The sequence below is a fragment of the Pistacia vera genome, unplaced genomic scaffold (genome assembly GCF_008641045.1).
Source record: "Pistacia vera cultivar Batoury unplaced genomic scaffold, PisVer_v2 Contig495, whole genome shotgun sequence".
In the NCBI taxonomy this organism is placed as follows: Eukaryota; Viridiplantae; Streptophyta; class Magnoliopsida; order Sapindales; family Anacardiaceae; genus Pistacia; species Pistacia vera.
The window spans coordinates 161,400-179,691 of NW_022196329.1; the positions used below are offsets into that span (position 1 = coordinate 161,400).

The 18,292-nt window shown below is 36.3% G+C and overlaps 2 protein-coding genes and 1 pseudogene across 2 annotated transcripts; 2 read left to right on the forward strand and 1 right to left on the reverse strand.

Moving 5' to 3' along the window:
* Window positions 1-566: 566 nt before the first annotated feature.
* Window positions 567-3,672, reverse strand: LOC116105202 (BTB/POZ domain-containing protein At3g08570-like). Its single transcript, XM_031391638.1, has 4 exons — window positions 3,581-3,672; window positions 3,051-3,117; window positions 1,618-2,772; window positions 567-1,439 (listed from the first exon to the last, which is right to left on the reverse strand). Exons 1-4 carry the CDS (start codon window positions 3,670-3,672, stop codon window positions 918-920), a joined length of 1,836 nt encoding a protein of 611 aa, XP_031247498.1. The 3' UTR covers window positions 567-917.
* A 2,577-nt stretch (window positions 3,673-6,249) lies between these two features.
* Window positions 6,250-9,355, forward strand: LOC116105203 (histone acetyltransferase TAP1). The gene is made up of 8 exons (XM_031391639.1): window positions 6,250-6,291; window positions 6,396-6,594; window positions 6,693-6,753; window positions 7,281-7,464; window positions 7,623-7,722; window positions 7,860-7,960; window positions 8,491-8,584; window positions 8,920-9,355. The coding sequence occupies exons 1-8, from the start codon at window positions 6,250-6,252 to the stop codon at window positions 8,994-8,996; spliced, it is 858 nt and encodes a 285-aa protein (XP_031247499.1). The 3' UTR covers window positions 8,997-9,355.
* A 1,708-nt stretch (window positions 9,356-11,063) lies between these two features.
* On the forward strand, window positions 11,064-16,801 carry LOC116105188 (annotated as a pseudogene).
* Window positions 16,802-18,292: the final 1,491 nt, after the last annotated feature.

An 18,292-nucleotide genomic window follows, 5' to 3' on the forward strand; every position in this document is an offset into this window, starting at 1 on the left:
ACGGGCTGTGAGTTTCACACTCAAAAAGTTAATCTATTAGGTGGAGAGAGTCTCCCTATTTATAAACTCAAGACCTCTCCAATATGCTTTAGATGTAGGATTCGTTACATTCTCCCTCACCCAATCTTGTGACGCCCTTGTCACAGGTGAGACCCCTTGCCTACCCGTTTACTTCACTTTCATGTGAACCTACAATCACACGTGAATGTCTCTACATGAATGCTTGGTAAGACATCAAAAGGTAGACTGGATTTGCTCTGATACCACTTATCACAGGATGAGAGTTTCACGCTCAAAAAACTAACCTATTAGATGGAAGGACTCTAACCATTTATAAACTTAAGACCTCCCCAATATACTTTCCATATAAGGATTTCGTTACACTAGGCTGCTTTAGATCAAAAGGTTCCTTCTTCAAGAAGTAATGCTTCTCTTGTTATCAGTTTTCTAGCTCTAAGTAAGGGCTTAATCCTTTGATTTGTTCTCTAATAATTTTATGAAATAAAGCAGAGTATGTCTTCCTTTTCCACTCTTATCCGTTTGTACAAACATGTAAAAGGAGAGTAACTCATCTGATTCAACTGATTTGATCTAAAAAATTGCTTACTTGTACATACTAATACACAAGTGTTCAATGTGACAAATAATCTTGCCAATAACAATGGGGGATTTAACTAAATGAATTGGTCAGTGATGTTTGGATGAGATAGAAAGAAATTTATATTATATATTTCCAGAGATTGCTCAAGGTTTTCCAGACGACCTGAACAATCTTCAGACTTCATTTTCTTTGTGGAGGTGACAGAGAATTGTTCATCTAGGGCCTGACAAGTAAACTGCCATATTTCTTTCAGAACTCATGATACATGAACTCATATACACTTGACCAATTAGTTCGCTTGAGGTAAAGAACTAACCTAGGAAACAGAGTGCCTCCGATTCCTGCCGGTTTTCCCTTCTGCTCTAGATTTACGACCTGACTTTTGACGTTTACCTCCTGCCGGACCACTAAAAATAGCAATCCTTCCTATCCCTCTAGAGAGGGAGGTAAAGAAGGTTTTCCCATTTCCTGACTTATCCATCATACCTTGTTTCATGAATATCTGCTCCTTCTCCAACTCACTCAACCTTACTCTCATTCTTGAGATCTCAAGCTTTAGTTCTCGGTTTTCCCTCCTTAAGGAAGCATAGTTATCTCGAGGGGACATGGCTGCACTGGGGACACCGCTGCTTATTCTCTGTGACAGGAATCCATCTCCAGAATTTCCAGATAAGGAATTCTTCAAACGGAGTTGCTCAAAGTAGAGGACTCTGACGGCCATCTGTACGGGTAGCCTATCATTCTGTGCTGCATGATTGGAGGCTTCTTGTGAGAGCTTCTGACAGTCTATGAACTTGCACAGCTTCTTACAGTCATGTTCAGTCAGCATTGGATGAGCCTGGGCAAGAATATGAAAGACATTGACCAAAGTTAGAACTGAAAAGGAGAAAACAATGAAAGAAATTGGCTCACTCGAGCAACACTAGTCGTAATAATTGAGATTCAACAGGAATCTATTTTAGTCATAAATGATAGAAAAATTAGGCTAACCATCCAGCAAAATAAAAAAGTCTTACCTTCAAATATATGTCAACTGCTCTGTAAAGCCCATCATCAATAACTCGAGCATAATCAGGCAATATCTCAATCATAGCAATGAATTTCTGCAAACTCAAGTAAGGATCAGGAGCAATCTCTGCTAGATATTCATCAATAAGCCTTCCTACTTTCAACAAAGAACCGTGGCCTGGAGAACCAAAGCCTTCTGATTCATAACCACATTCTTCATTTTCTTCATCTGCAATCCGCTGCAGGAAATTTACTAGTATCCGATGGACGGTATCAACATCGAATAATGAATCCCCAACCTGGATGGATGGTATAAGTAGATCATCAAGTGAAACCGTTTCCAACTGAAACGCAATCCTTCTTTCCAGTTCAAGCTTGCAGGCAATACTTGTATCCACCATGATTGCCATCCTTAACATCCCAAAAAGAAAATTCTGTGGAATGGAAGAGCTTTTCTCAGTTGGCAGAAGATTTACAAGAGTTTCCAGTATAGTCCTCTGGTCATTTTCTACTGCAGTAGGGCTTGATCTCATCCTTGCTGGATTCCAAATTTGACATTTTCCAATACCCTTTAATGATGTTTGAGCGTAATGCATCAAAGACGCAGTAATGCTATCTGGTCGAACACCTAAGCCTCCCATGGCACAGATGACTCTCTGATAATAATCAATTCCAAGCAGTGAGAGATCCTCAATCCACCAATCAAGGCACCCACCCTTGAGTTCTGTCGATTCACCATCACAATCTAACCGAGACAAACCAGATGCCAATTGCTCCTTGCAAGCATTCATAGCAATAGCCTCCACGCATCTCTTCACAATCCCCACTTCCTCTACTAAGGAAGGTAGAATCTCACATGTAGAAAGGACTTCCACAGATTTTTCAAGACTTTGTACCACAACCTCATTCAGATAAACTTCTGAGCGTGCAATAAGGTTTTCGTCACGGTAGTCTTCAGTCATTTCCAAGTATTCTGCAGCACAGCGCAATTGGGCAACATTTGCAGTTGTGATCTCAAAGTTCATACCATAACAAAATTTCATAGCAAGCTCGAATGCCTGTGGTCCACCAGGTAAGTTGTGAAGCTCCAATTTGGAATTATTAGAATCCTCGGCATCTGCAATCATTTTCCGAATCTTTCCACTTTGAGAGACCAGGGGAAACTTCAAAAACCAAAACAAATAACATAATTTGATTAGTTTTGGACAAATCAAGTAGTTATTGAGCTCAGATTGCTAGTTATACAAGGCTGCAACAAGAAAATTGAGCTAAGGTTTAGACCAGATCAATAAAACTTGGGCCTGATTTTGCAATTGTTAACATTAAGTAATATGGAGGAAAGAACCTTTATTGAAACCAAGTTCATGAAACAACATAAAAAGCAGACACCAGAAAATATTAGAATAAAATCACCAAAACACTATAATAAAAGGAGCCTTACCTTGTGAAGTAGAAAGGGTTCCCCATCAACAACAATTGTAATGTCCCCTGCAACATCTGAAAAGATACTGCATGCAGAAGGATATTTATTAAATATAAGCATTCTAAAATGATTTATAACCGCATTCAAATTAAATTCTTCAAGAAAATTTGTAGGTCAGATTAAAAAAAAGAAAAGAAAGAAAAAAGAAACAAGAATTCAGAAGAATTGGAACCATCCACATTCTTTACTTCAGACCTGAAACCTTTTTTTCATGTCTCAGCATAACCAAAGTGAGAAAAAAAACACAAGAATCTGAACAAAAATACTTGCAGTACAAATACCAATTGTTTATCCATTTAAAACTAAAAATCAAATCATCCGTTAAGCCTAAAACTAAGCAAGCAGTGAAGTATCCCACGTTCAGCAAGCTAACAGGACAAGAAAAATACACTTATAAAATTACAATAAGACTAGAAGCCTCCATATTCTAATCCAAAACCTTGGAAGAAAAATGTAACACTTTTAACAATACATGCAATGCAAACTACCGAGTGGTGAAGGAGTTACAGAACTTGGGAGCTGGAGAGCGGATGGAAGAAGGAAGGAGGCTTAGAAACCATGTCTCTTTCATCAGCTTCATTCAAACTCAGTCAGTCAAAAGAACAGTCAATAACATTCACCATGTGAGGCTGGAGAATGAACTTGAAACGACGTTAATAACTCAAAGTGGCACAAATTTACTTGCATGACCTTTGTCTTTTTGACATGTACAGCTTGATGAATTGAATTGAAAAGAACTGGAGTCACCTTTTGCTTTCTCCGTCGTTGGGTTGTGTTATCTTTATGTATTATTTATGTCAACTTATCTGAAAAAGAAGAAAATAGAGGACTTGATGAAGAGTGACAGAACAGAACTCACGCTAATTCTGAAAGATAAAAGAAAAAAAATACAAAAGAAGAGAGCTCAATTATTATTCAAAGTTTCGAAGTTGGGGCCAAGACGTTACGAGAAGCAAAGCAAACACACTGTCGTACGTTGATTTTTTTGTTTTGTTTGAATTGACTGCTTTTTATCCCCTGCATTCAACCTTTTAACGGCTTTATTTTACACTCACCTCATATATTCAATAAATTTTCCATTTTTTTTTTCTCACGGCTAAAAGGCACGATGGACAAGGACATGGCTAAGTTATGGGAACCTTATTGAATGAATATGTAAATGATTTGATGTGATGTTTTTGTGGGTGGAATGGAGATGATAGGCATGGAGCGCCAACCGAGTTAATTGGGGAAGAAATCTGAGTGAGATTTTGATGTTAAATTGGGTAGGGGCTGGGGCCTTTGTTGGTCCACCATTGAGATTTCTCATGGCAGTTCTGATCAGGGGCGGACCCAGCCCTTGGCCTACCCTCACATTTGAAAAAAAAAAAAGTTTATATAGACCATTAAAAAATTCTATTAATATATAGATATATATCTAGGGCTATTTTCATATTTAATGAGAAATATTATATATATATTCAGACTCATAAAAAACTTGTTATTAATATATATATTCCAGATTTACATCATATCAAAAGTTTAAAATTTTTACCACTTTTTTCTATGTCAATCTGTTTTTTATGATTTTATCCCTAAAATTCTTTATTTTCTCATTCTCTCTTTCACTTTCTCTATCGTATCTGTTCTTAAAACTTTTGAAGACTGAAATTGTTGAAGCTTTCACTAATCAAGGTGTCACAATTAGCTTTGTTTTCTGTTTTATCAGTTTTAGGTATGTGTATTGCTCATTTCGTTTTAATTTATTTTAGGGTTGAATCATACTTATTTTTTAAAGTTTTTTATTCTAATTTGATGGAAAAAGGCATGTATTTTGTGAGTTTGTTTTGTTTTTTTTTTTTTAAGAATGTTCATGCTTTCCCAAATTAAACCTTAGCTATATTTTACTGAATGTTATTCTTCATCCTTCACCCATTACTTTCCTATATTTCAAACGTCATCGTTTGACTAGCTCCTTTTTATGTAACGGACCGTACCCTGACTCTGATACCAGTCCGGCCACTTCACGCAAGGGTCCTTCGTGACAATACTTGTCACGAAGGACGCTTGCGCGAAGTGACTGGGCTGGTATCAGAGTCAGGGTACGATCCGTTACATAAAATTCAAAATTATTTAAGAAGTTTGAGTTATTATCTATGTTTATACTAAGAAATTTTTTTTTTTTTATTAATTCATATTAAAAGTCAAGGTAACGCTCACTTAATTTAAGTTTTGATTGTAGCTTAGGCTATGCCTGATCAAAGTTATGAAAATTTATATTATAATTTTTGAGAGCGAAAAAAAAAAAAAAAATAAGAGAAATAAGAAATTTGTGTAGAACATTTTTTCGAATTGTGATTGTTGTGAACTCTTTTAATTATATTGGATTTAAATGGATCATTAGATTTCCGTGGTCTTTTGCTCTCTTTAATTGAAAAAATTTTTCTACATAAAAATTTTATTGTGTTTTCTTATGAATTAGATGTTATTTTTAACATAATTTGCTCAATATTTTGCTTCTCATAGATTTATTTATGTAATAAAGTATCATGTTATTACATTACTTTATTATATTATATCCTTTGCTTAAGGTTTGATAATTTTTTTAAAGTTTTTATTAGTTGTGTAACAAACTATGGTAGAAGTATAGGGATCCCTTTGGGCAAAAATCCTAAATCCGCCACTGGTTATGATAATATAAAGAAATGTATGGGCGTGGTGGATTGGAAAAAGAATAAAACAGAGTGACAAAGAGAGAGTGGGCGTGGAGGGTGGCGACAGAGGTGGCACAGAACTCAATAAAGACAGCAATTATTTGAGCCAAACCCAAGTACTTCACTTCCTTTTCTCTTCCTAAGTGTTAAAATGAAAAAACAATTAGAAGAAAAGTAGAGCCCATTTGAAAACTAAAATGGGTAGCCGGCTGCCATTGGCCTTTCCTTTTCACCGCGCAAGGCCGCCGGCTTGGGCGCTCCTCGCGTGGCTAGCACTCTGGCCTTGCCACCTGATGATAATATAATAAATGTTTAATAAAAAAATCTAAATTTATGCGAAATGATAATACCCTTTTAAAAATAAAAACATATTAATGATTAATTACATGAAAATACTAAAAATCAAATGTAAAAAAAAAAAGTTAAATTTTTTCTTAAAAAAATCATGATAAATGAAAAAGTAAATGGGGGGTAAAGTGAAAAAGACTAAAAATGTGCAAGTTGATGTTTGGCATTAGCAGCCATAGTTAATTCTAAAGATAGGTACAGTACAGACTACAGAGACTGAGAGAAAATCTGCAACCAGATAAAAAAATGTTAACCCAAAAAGCTATGGCTTCTTCTCCTCTGTAAGCTTTACGTTAGGTTTAATCACTGGCAAAATCCTCTTCAAGTGACTCTATTCTTTTGGTTTAATTATGATTTTCTTTCATGTTTTTTCAGACACCCAGTTGTTTCATTTGATTGCCACTCTCAATTCTCCTATCAGTCACTGTTTCCACACAATTTCAATTACGGGTTCTCCAAAGGTATGTTAGGTTCACAATCTGTTGTTTTTAATGGTGATTAGTTTGTGTTTTTCTGTCTTGGGTTTTGTGACATTCAGCTTTTACTTTTTCTTTGGCAGCCAGCAGAAATTTTAAAGCTTCACGACTCAAGGCTAACTTTTGGGACTCTATCAGATCTGGGTAAGGGAAGATTTATATTGTTTTCCACTGTACACGCCAAACTCATACACATGTGGTTGAAGATACATATATGCTTTTCTGATTGATTCATTTACCTGGTTGTTTAAATTAATGTGCGCTGTTTAGTCCATTTCTGTGAGGTTGAATTTATGTTAGTGGAACATTAACCGTTTAGTGAACATATGGTCTTTTTGTGCTTGTGTATTGTCAACTTTAATCAGCTTCCTGTCTCTTAATTGGCCGAGTTTGTAGTGTCATGAATTTCTATATAGGGAAGGTTTATTGAGCTGGTGGTAACGAATTTTGCTGTTTTAGATTGGTTTATGTACTAGAGCCCTTTTAGTTCTTTCAGAAAAAAAACTTATACCTAATTTCTATAACTATACACCTTATACTTTACTCTCAAACTAACACAACTCTTCTCACATGAAGAAGAAACCTATTGTCTGTCATCTTATCATCAACTTTGCCAGTTTCATTACTTGTATTCTTATTCTGAGGGGCTTCACTTTTACATCTCCTGGCAGTTTCTTGAAAAACAACACAACACAAGTCATGGATCCACCCTCCACACTTGAAGAAGAGGAAGAGCCAATGCCTGAGGAGTTTGTTCTTATTGAAAAGACTCAACAAGATGGAGAAATTGAGCAAATTATATTCTCATCGGGTGGAGATGTTGATGTTTATGATCTTCAAGCCCTATGTGATAAGGTAACTATGGGCTGTCAGTATCTTTGTTTGTGCACACATAAGTAAGAGCTGCAAGTCAAAGAACTCGACTTCATACTTATATATGCATCATGTTGTCACTATGCATGGGGTTTTGTGATTGTATTATGCTCTACTTCTGAAAATCAACTATTTAACAGGTAGGCTGGCCTCGGAGGCCGCTGTCAAAACTAGCTGCAGCTTTGAAAAATAGCTATATGGTTGCCACACTGCATTCTGTTAGGAAATCACCAGGATCAGGTACTTAGTGAGAATTGAAGTGCTTTAGTATTCTCATATTCGCTTGTAACGGTATGTTAAGCTATATGCAAACTTGTTTCTACCTCTAAAATTATTTGATGAACATTTTAGTGTACTTAGGAGAAGTTATTTGACAGAGGGGAATGACCAAAAGAAGTTAATTGGCTTGGCTCGTGCAACATCAGATCATGCCTTCAATGCCACAATTTGGGATGTTCTTGTTGATCCCAGCTATCAGGTATAATTTGTGTTACATGAGCATGGACAAACATTCCTGGATTCACATGCAGGCATGAGTGGCAAAGATACTATTGTGGATATAAAGGTCATTGTGTTGGAAAAAAATTGTAATAACACAAAACATATTGAAGCATGATAAGTGAAATAGTGCATATGGTAGTTATGACAAGTGGGAGAAACTGAAGCTCGCCAATCGCTATATACCCACTATTGACATGATTTTGTCCTTAGGTGATATAAAACAGGTCTTTGGGCCAGGTTGGGTAAGAAGGACCTGGTAGTAACTCAACACAAAACTGGACTTTGTCACAAACTAGTTCAAGTACAATGGCTCTTGTCACACCTACAAAACATTGTGTGAAATGTTCTAATTCAGTCATGGTTTGAGATTTCAAAATTTTTGTTAGATTCTCCGAGTAAAATTGTGGGCATTATGGGAGCTGAAACCATTGGTGTTGTAAACATTAATATTGTTTGATGTATTGCAAACTGCAATAAATTTATTTTGACTATTTTCTTTCCATACAGGGCCAGGGTCTTGGTAAGGCCCTTGTTGAAAAGATTGTAAGAGCTCTTCTACAAAGGGATATTGGGAATATATCTCTCTTCGCAGATAGTCAAGGTATAACTCTAAACAGTAGTAGTTCAAGTTCATTACCACAGAATCCTGTTCTAATTGCCAAAGTTGGTCCATTCGTATGCTAATTTTAGCATGCATGTTATAAATCTGAGAATCATCTCTATCCTTGAGTATATAGGGGTGAGAACCCATTTGCCCATCAACTTACAAGCTTCTGCTTTACCTCAGTATATTTCTACCGTGTCAAACCTTATAAATAGTGCCCTTTTATTTAGTCCTTCCCTTATTTCTTTTGCAACTATTTTACAAATTGTACCTTATCAATTGCAAAGTTACCTTAAGCAGTTTAAAATTTGTTTTGTACATTGACATTGCAGTTGTGGAGTTCTATCGAAATTTAGGTTTTGAACCTGATCCAGAGGGCATTAAAGGAATGTTTTGGTACCCAAGATAACTATTCGTTAAATGAATTACATTGGTTCAGCTGGCAGGTTTGTTTGGGACGATGGGAGAAAATTCTGTTTGTACAATACATTGTAATTATTTTATTATTATTTTCTGAGTAAGAGTAATTTAAACATTTCATGTCTTAGGCTTACAGAATAATCCAATGTGAGCCTTTAACCATGCTTCTCAAGTGAATTTCTTTACCTTGAGAGTCAAGGGGCAGTTCATTCGACTACCAGTTTGAATTCGTTGTGACATAAGTTGTATATTTTTTATATCCTTGTTGGAGAAAGTCCTTTTCCTGTGGAACTAGTTGTAGTACAGCACGGATAAATTACTATTTAATTAGAAGGGATGTTTATTGAATAATTTCCACTTTATGTACTTTGTAGGCTTACATTTCTGCCCAATAAGATAATATTTAGGTTTTGCAATGTCTAATTGCATTATTTTAAGTTTGATTTTAGAATAAACTGATAGATTATACTATTGTTTGATGAATGTTGTACCTGGTCTTCGTGGTCGGTTTGACATCTGCACCTATTATGAATGCTGATATCCAGGAAATTGTGGTTAGCTTCTAAATCTTGGAAAAGCTGCTGACTTGACTAAATTTTTTTGACGAGGCTGCTCTAAGAATTTAGATTTAGCTTCTTTTTTTAACTTTCTTGTGTTTTCCTCAATTGGGTATGCTTGTATGCACTTGAAGGAACTTCCATGGTCTAAAAGTCTGTATTACCTTCTCATAAGAAACTTAGTATATTTCTTTTCTGCAGCATCCAGTGGAAGTTATTTAATGCACCTTGCTGTTGAATTGTTTATAGTATGAGATCGACCTAATTCTTTCTAAAATGGAATTCTAATTGTTGTGTACATAATTGCATTTAGGAATTGCTCATTCAACTAATTGTTTGTGTTAATGGATAAACTTGATTATATTTAATACCATGGACTTCATTATATTAAATATTTATATGATCTTTCACTCTCAAAAGGGTTATCTTCTTTCAGTCTTTGAATTTTGTTTCATCCTTGTCCTCATCATCACTCAGAGCTCCTTACGCCACCTGAACCATGAAAGTCAGCTTAAAGAAAAAAAAAATCCTTATGTACGGATGCCCTGATAGGGGACGTGTGTATGCAACATGTGCATTCATATTCCCTCATCAGATCATACACCAGATGTATGTTCATCCGGTATACAGGAGAGAATTTTCTATAACCCTCAGCACAAGCTAAATCCGTACCTTGGATTGAATATCATCTTCCCTTTTTGCCAGCTTCAGCTTGGCTATAGAAAGGAAAATTATCTCTCTGGTGTCTCAGTGTTGTTCTGTCATCTCAGGTCATTCTCAATGGTGTATGATGTTCCATGCGAGGAGAGAGTTGTCTGTATTTGATTTGATTTATTTCATTTGGCTTATTCATGGCAATGGAAGCATAAAACCCTTCTTGCAAATAGTAACCAACATTCAAAAAAGAATTTAATTCTTATTCTATGTATACTTTTTCAAGCCTGCTGTTAATTGTTAAACTGAATTATAGACTTATTCGCTGATGACGTATTATATTCATGCCTTATAAACTGAATCGTAGACTTATTCACTAATGATGTATTGTATGTGACCTACTCGATGTTCATTTTGATTACCGAAACGTCGAAAATTTTCCTTTTGTTTGATAGGCTCCTGGGCTGTTGAAAGCTGCAGCAGAGTCTGTAACTCAGATAAGATTTTGCCAGAGATGATCAAGTTGGAATTTAGTATCTGGTTTTGTAAAGACTTCCTATACAAAATTGCAGTGGCAATACTTTGAAAGAGATGTTTCCACTGAATTATTTGAAGCTTTAAATCAACTATATTTTAAAATGCACTATGAAATAGTATAACTAAAACTGTAATTTTCTCCAGCAGTCTCTCTTTATGTACAGTTTATAATAATTATAGGGCTTTTCAAAATCCTGTAAGGAAGTTGGAATATGGCGCCTTCCTCAGTTATTTGAAAGACAAAGTCGTCCCCGACCTAGTTCTTCAAGTCTTAATCTACATTAATCCAAAATAATCCCAACTTGGAAAGTGCCAGCTTACCGAATCCATTTACTTTGTTTAGCTAAAATTATAATTTCCTGACCCAATCTTCTTCCATTCTGAGCTCACCCATATATTCCATGCATAAAAATGGCTTTCATCCTCTTTTTACGTCAACCTTCATGCTTTTTCTACAAAGGTATGGTTTGTCTTGCTTTTCAACTAGCCATTTTTGCGTAACCCAAGTTTTAGTTTTAACCATTCTCTTAATTTTCGAAGTAGTTTAACTGAAAGTTTCAAATTTCTTGTTGCATAGATGCCAAGGTGGAGATTTTGCCTAATTGGGATCATACTTGGTCTACTTTCATGTCACTTTCTGCAACTTGCTTCTGCACAGATGACTGATCCATTCGAAGGTTGGTTTCTCTGTGATTTTTATTAAGGGATGAGTTATTCTTTTTATTAGATTTCTTAATTTCTTTGAAAAAATATTAGAATGTCCTGAACTATGCATACAGTTGATGCTTTGCTAGCTGTCCGCCGAGCACTCAAGATACGGGGAAAAATCTCAATAACTGGAAAAAACTGATCCATGTGTATCATTGGACCGGGGTAATCTGCTTGATGGATCCAAATGATGGCTTCTCCATTCCAAGAACTGTAAGTCGATATATATGACAATTTATGCATACAGTTGATTGCACGTTTATAAATTGAACACATGATGGATTATTTGGACTATACATTTTCTGGTTTTTTTTTTTTTTTTTCTTGGCTTATCTCGCATACAGGCGGTTGCTAAACATGAATCTTCTGGGAAACTAGCTCCGGCACTTGGTTTGTTTTCTCAAATGACCATATTGTGATTCATCTCATTCTGTGCGTCTCTGATGATATCTTGTTCTGCCATGAATCTTCATCCATTTGTTAATCATCAACTGTAATTTATCTTGCTTTTTAACTTCGTTTGTCCAGGAATTTTATGTGGAACAATTTAACTGGCAGCATACCCAAGGAATAGGCAATCTGATTACTTTAAAGCTTCTGTAAGCATCAAATATAAGCTTTTAAGTCGAGTGATAACTTGACAGTTGGATGCCGAGCTATCACTTAAATTTTATATTTTTTACTCCATGAAAATTTCGCACTTATATAGAAGTGTATTCTTCATTGCATGCAGGCTTCTGAGCGGAAATCAAATATCAGGGCCTTTACCAGATGAGCTTGTTTCTCTTTCTAATGTACAATATTAAACCTGGACAATAACATATTTCTGGACCCTGCCAAAAACTTTTGCAAATATGACCAGTGCCAGACACTTGTAAGTGCCTTCTCATTAGCCAAATGCTTCACAAAAACTTATTCAGTATGTTTTTAATTGCAGTCATTTGAACAACAACTCAATCAGTGGTCAGATTCCACCAGAGCTTTCCACATTACCTCAACTCTTACACTTGTGATTCATTACATTTTATTTGATGTTGCTTTATTTTACACAAGAGTATATTTCTGTTGTTGCAGTGACATAATATTTTGAAATTTATTTGCAGCCTGTTGGACAATAACAATTTATCAGGGTTCTTCCGCATTTTCCAGGATGCCAAACCTGAGGATTTTGTAAGTTCACCGTTCCTTCAAGTTCTCTTTGTAATGACTATCAGACTCCAGTATCTCAAACCTTTTGGTCTCTGGCTAATAACCCCTTTTCTCTTATTGTTGCAGACAATTTGATACAACAACTTTGAAGGTACCGAGATCCAAATTCTTATAAAAACATGCCCAAACTGGTGAAGCTGTAATCTCTCTCCCTTCCCATGGATTTTTCTTTTATTTTTTATTTATCCACTGCCAAGTGCTAAATATACATATGAAGGCAATAGGTACACAAAAACTGAAGGATCAATAACATTGTGCTTATTTCTTTCCTTTCAACTCACAGGAGTCTTAGGAACTGCAGATTGCAAGGAACTATTCCTGTTTAAGCAGTGTACCAAACCTTCTTTACTTGTAAGTCTGCAGGATTTGTTGATATTTTCTTTGCAATAAGATGGTTATATCTTTTAGTCGAACAAAGCTGTCAAAATTATAATTTATCTCCACAATATTTGTCATTCACATTTATATGACATCATCTGTGCACAATTCCAAGTATTGATTTGAAAAATTGCTGAATTTACATAACCAGCTCTTAGAGATTAACTAAGACTTTCTTAAGAGTTGGATTCATGTTATCTGACCTCGATTACTTTTCATGTTACAAGATCTTAGCTCGAATCAACTTACCGGAAGCATACCAACAAATAAGCTTGCCAACAATATACAACTATGTTGCCATTGTCAATGCTCCAGTTCCTTACACATGCTACATTTTTTCATATATACATTGATATGATAAAAGTAACTTGTTTTGTTTTCAATGTTGCAGTGATCTATCCAATAATATGCTTATTGGACCTATCCCCTCAAATTTTTCAGGCTTTACTTTTCTCCAGAGACTGTAAGAGGCTCTCCTCATTTTATTCTCACTTTTTTTTTTTTTTAATTGAAAATCTTAAGAATTCTATAATTAGAAAGCTATATACGGTTAGAAATTTATCTTCCATATGAAAATTAAGAATGACAGTTTATATCTTCCATATGAAATAATTATAAGCTAGTTTGAAATTTATTGCAGGTCACTTGAAAACAATAATTTGAGTGGTAGTGTTCCCTCAAACATTTGGCAGAATGTTATTTTCGTGCAATGCGACACTTACCTTGAAGACAAGAACAGTTATATGGTTTTTATTTGCTCAGTTTTGAGATTAATCAATCGAACAGTGGTCGAACATCAATATTCCAATTCTAGTTACCTGAATTCTCATAAGTACTTCTTTGTTTCTATGTTTTTTCTTGCAGGGATTTCCAGAATATTCGCTTACAAATGTTTCGGGTAATAGATCCCCTTCAAATGTCACCATTAGGTGAGTATTTGTAGTCTTTGCAATAGAAATCCATGTAAGAAGTTTATTGCACTTATCAGTTGCAATTTTTTGGACTGCTTAGGCTTCAGGGCAATCCTATTTGTACAAATGCAAACGAATTCAATATATCAATTCTGTGACCCATATCGGAGATGATAGGTTTCTGGAACCTCAAATAACACTTCTACCTACCTGCCTCCACAGTCCTGTCCGCACAGTTTGCATATGGAATATGTCCCAGAATCACCTGCTTCCTGCTTCTGTGCTCTGCCTCTCGAGTTGATGTACGTTTGAGAAGTCCTAGCATATCTGATTTTCGCCCATACATGAATGCATATATGCTTTACGTGACCTCCAGTCTTGGCTTGAATCGTTATCAACTACTTATCAACTCATTTTTATGGCAAAAGGGTCCTAGGCTATTGATATCTTAAAGGTTTTTCCTCATGTATATCAATAGTACTACCAATGAATTTAACAAGAATGAGTCTATCGATATGGACCAATTGCTACATTTACTCTCCTTTGAGTGATGTCTTTGGCCCATATAACTGATCAATTTTACTCGCCATGGACCTATGCAGATGGTAAGTCTCAAGACTGCAAAATTTTCCAATTAAAATTGTAGTTCCAGTTACATTTCTGGTCTGCGTATTCTTGTGGATTACTATTTACTTATCACTATCATCAATGATCTACCTAAAGGATTACTCATTTTCATGGTATGCAAAATTTTGTAGTTCAATAAATAATAGTTAATCATATTTGGTCGCATTTCTTAAACTTAACTGGCAAGGGTTCTCAAACCTGTCTTGTTGCAGTCATTCTCGAAGATAAAAATCAGGCATGAGCAAAGGTGCTGTGATTGGAATTGTGTTAGGGTCCATTGCTGGCCTAATTGCATATCTTTGATCATTTTGTTTATTTTCTACAAAAAGAAATCAAAACACAAGCAAGAGGTTTCAAAGAAACAGTCAAGTAAGTTCTTTTGCATTTGCCTTCTCTTTTATTTATATTTAGAAGCATAAATGATTTTTCTTTTAACAGTTGCAAAAATTCCAATCAAAGCTGCAAGTGTCAAGGGATTTAGTTTCACAAACTTGAAAAAGCTACCAGTGGTTTTAGTGAGTCCAGTCTAGTTGTCAAGGAGGCTATGGAAAGGTTTATAAAGGCTTCTGGATAATGGCATAGCTGTGGCAATCAGAGGGCACAGCAAGGATCTTTGCAGGGTGAGAGAGAATTCTTAACTGAAATAGAAATTTTGTCGCGTTTACATCATCGCAACCTCGTTTCATTGGTTGGATACTGTGATGAAGAAGGCGAGCAGGTACTTTATCCATTGCCACTTTTGGAAAATTTGCATCATCAGAAATTTTTTGATACTTCCTCATAACATGTCTTGAGTTTTAGAACAAGATAAATTGCTCAAGTAAAAATAAGATACACTTAATAGTAGGTAGTGAGCTTCTTTGACTGCTAATACTCAAAAGTATCCTTGATTTTTTGTGTTTGCAGATGTTAGTATATGAGTTTATGCCTAATGGTTCTGTTCATGACCTCCTATATGGTAAATCCTATGATTTTTCCCCAGTTTACTATTGCAAAACTTGGTTTTGTTCTACCACTTGCAAACTATATCATGATGTGAATTCGATATTGGTGTGTGATGACAGGTAGATTCCGAAATCCTATGAGTTTCGCCATGAGATTGCATATTGCATTGGGTTCAGCCAAAGGCATTATCTACCTCCTAAAGAAGCTGACCCACCCATCATCCACAGAGATATCAAGCAAACACATATTGTTGGACTCCAATTTACTGCAAAAGTTTCTGATTTCGGACTCTCTAAGCTTGCACCAGTTCCAACGATTCAGGAGGTGAAGGTCATATGTTCACTGTTGTGAAGGCACCCCAGTAAGTACATTATTGAAACCTAGTTATGAATTGATTTCTCAAGTCATCTTTCTCTATCGATCCTTTAAATGATGAACACTGAACACCTAGGCTTCAAATTTTTAGAGTGAATCACTTCCCTTTATCTTCCTATTGCAGGGCTACCTTGATCCTCAGTACTCTCACTCACCAATTAACAGAGAGTGATGTTTATAGCCTCGGAATTGTTTTTTCTCGAGTTGTTGACAGGAATGAGCCTATTTCTCATGGTAGAAACATTGTCCAGCAGGTACTAATTTTTTTTAAACTTTTTTCCCAGCACTCTCCAAATGGCTTCGTTCACATGCTAACGTCTGAGAAGATGCCTGATTTTAATGCAACAACAGGTGAATTCAGCATGTCAATCTGGATGATTTACTCTTGTTACTCTGTGATAGACAACGGCATGGGTCCTCACTCTTCCGAATGCCTCACAAGATTTATGGCATTAGCCCTCAAGTGTTGTGAGAATGAGACAGAGCGTCGACCTTCAATGCTGGAAGTTGTGAGAGAATTAGAGAACCTATCTTCAATGCTTCCAGAATCAGAAACTATCCAAACAGATTCAGATATCTCAGCCTTAGGATCTTCAGGAATCCCCACATCATCTGCCTATTCTGGAAGAAACTCATACGTGTCTGGTGACTTTCCTGAAGCTGGAAGCGACCTTGTTAGTGGTGTTGTCCCCATCATCAAGCCTCGCTGATTGCCACCAGTTTCTTTATGGAACTTTAATATCTAGAATCACTATTACTACTGTTATTATATCTCCTTTTTGCAGAAATAAAGTGAACTCTGATTTATGTGTGTATCAGTTTGTATATAGCTGAATGTAGAGCTCAAAGGTTGTGTTCATGAACTGTAAATAATACATATTTATGCTTTTTTATTAGAGCCACTTTTATATTTGTTTATCTGTAAAGAACTTTCCATAGAAACAAATAGAAAGACTCCAAGGTAGGAACCCACTCCCAAATTGATATTAATTGGCTGGGTGATAGGCCTTTTGTAGGGTTGGGCAATAGGCCTTTTGTGGGCTTGGATATAACTATCTTTGGAAAACTGGCTTGCCGAGGGAGGATGCTCAAGCTCTTTATGACCCACATGCCCACTATTTTCTTTTCCAATGTGGGATCCTAACCCACCACCATGCGTCTGCAACCAACGTAAATGTTGACCTCTTTACCCTTGGGTAACTACACGGATCCCCTTTCCATCGGGCCTCCAGGCCCTTTCTCAGGATAGCAGCCCGGGCCCAAGGTCAATCTTCCATATTTCCAATATGGGATTCTAACACACCACCACGCTTTCGCAGCCGACGTCCACGTCAGCCTCTTTACCCCTGTTGGCTTCTTTATCCCTTGGGTGACTACATAGATCCCTTTTCCCTTGGGCCTCTATGCCCTTTCTTGGGGTAGCAACTCGGGCCCAAGGTCAACTTGCCACGTAGGCGATGTCCACGTGGGTGTAGGATCATGCTCTGATACCAATTGATAGAAACCACTCCCAATATGATAGTAATTGGCTAGGCAATGGGCGTTTTGTAGGAATTAGGCTGGGTAGTGGACCTTTTGTGGGATTGGATAAAACCCTCCTTAGAAAATTGACTTGCCAAGGGAGGGCTTAACTAATCCTCTAGGACCTTGGAATTGCCAGCTGAGTAAGAGCCCTAGTGGTCACCTTTATTAGTGCCTAGGAAGACCAACTCAAACTCAGACTCAAAAACTCATGAAACCTCTTTTTGCTCTTTTGCCATCAGACGACCTAGTGGTGGTTCATAATAAAGAATGGTTGCTATGAATCCCAAGGTAAATTTATTGTTACTAAAGCGAATTTCTAAATAACTATTTTTAAACTTTGTATTACATTAGCAGAGCAGTTGGGATGCCCTAAACACTACAAATGTGCCGTTTGGATCTAGGGTAATATTCGTTTAATTTTGCAAGATTTATCTGTTTGGTTTGCAAGTAATAAAATATTACGGTAATCTTTTATTGCAAATAATGGTTACTGTTGGTAATGTGGGGGGTAATCTTATTACCTTGCTAGAGGGTATTATTAAAACATTACCCGGGTAATATGATTTTTCTTCTCATTTTGCCCTTAATTAAAAACCATTTCGGACACAATTGCCCTCAAATGTCTAACAAATAACAATTAGCCATGCCCCTATAAATTTGAGAAATTAGTTATAACACCCTAGCCACAAAAAAGTTTAAAAGTTAACAAAATACCCTCAGCCACCCAAGACCACCTTCGGCCATGACTCACCACCGTTGGCCGTCTGCAAAAGTCAAGATTATCCTGATGGTAGAAGGCTTGATTATTGGACTAAATGTCTCGAAATAGTCAAGACTTGGTGTTTGTTGGAAACCATTAG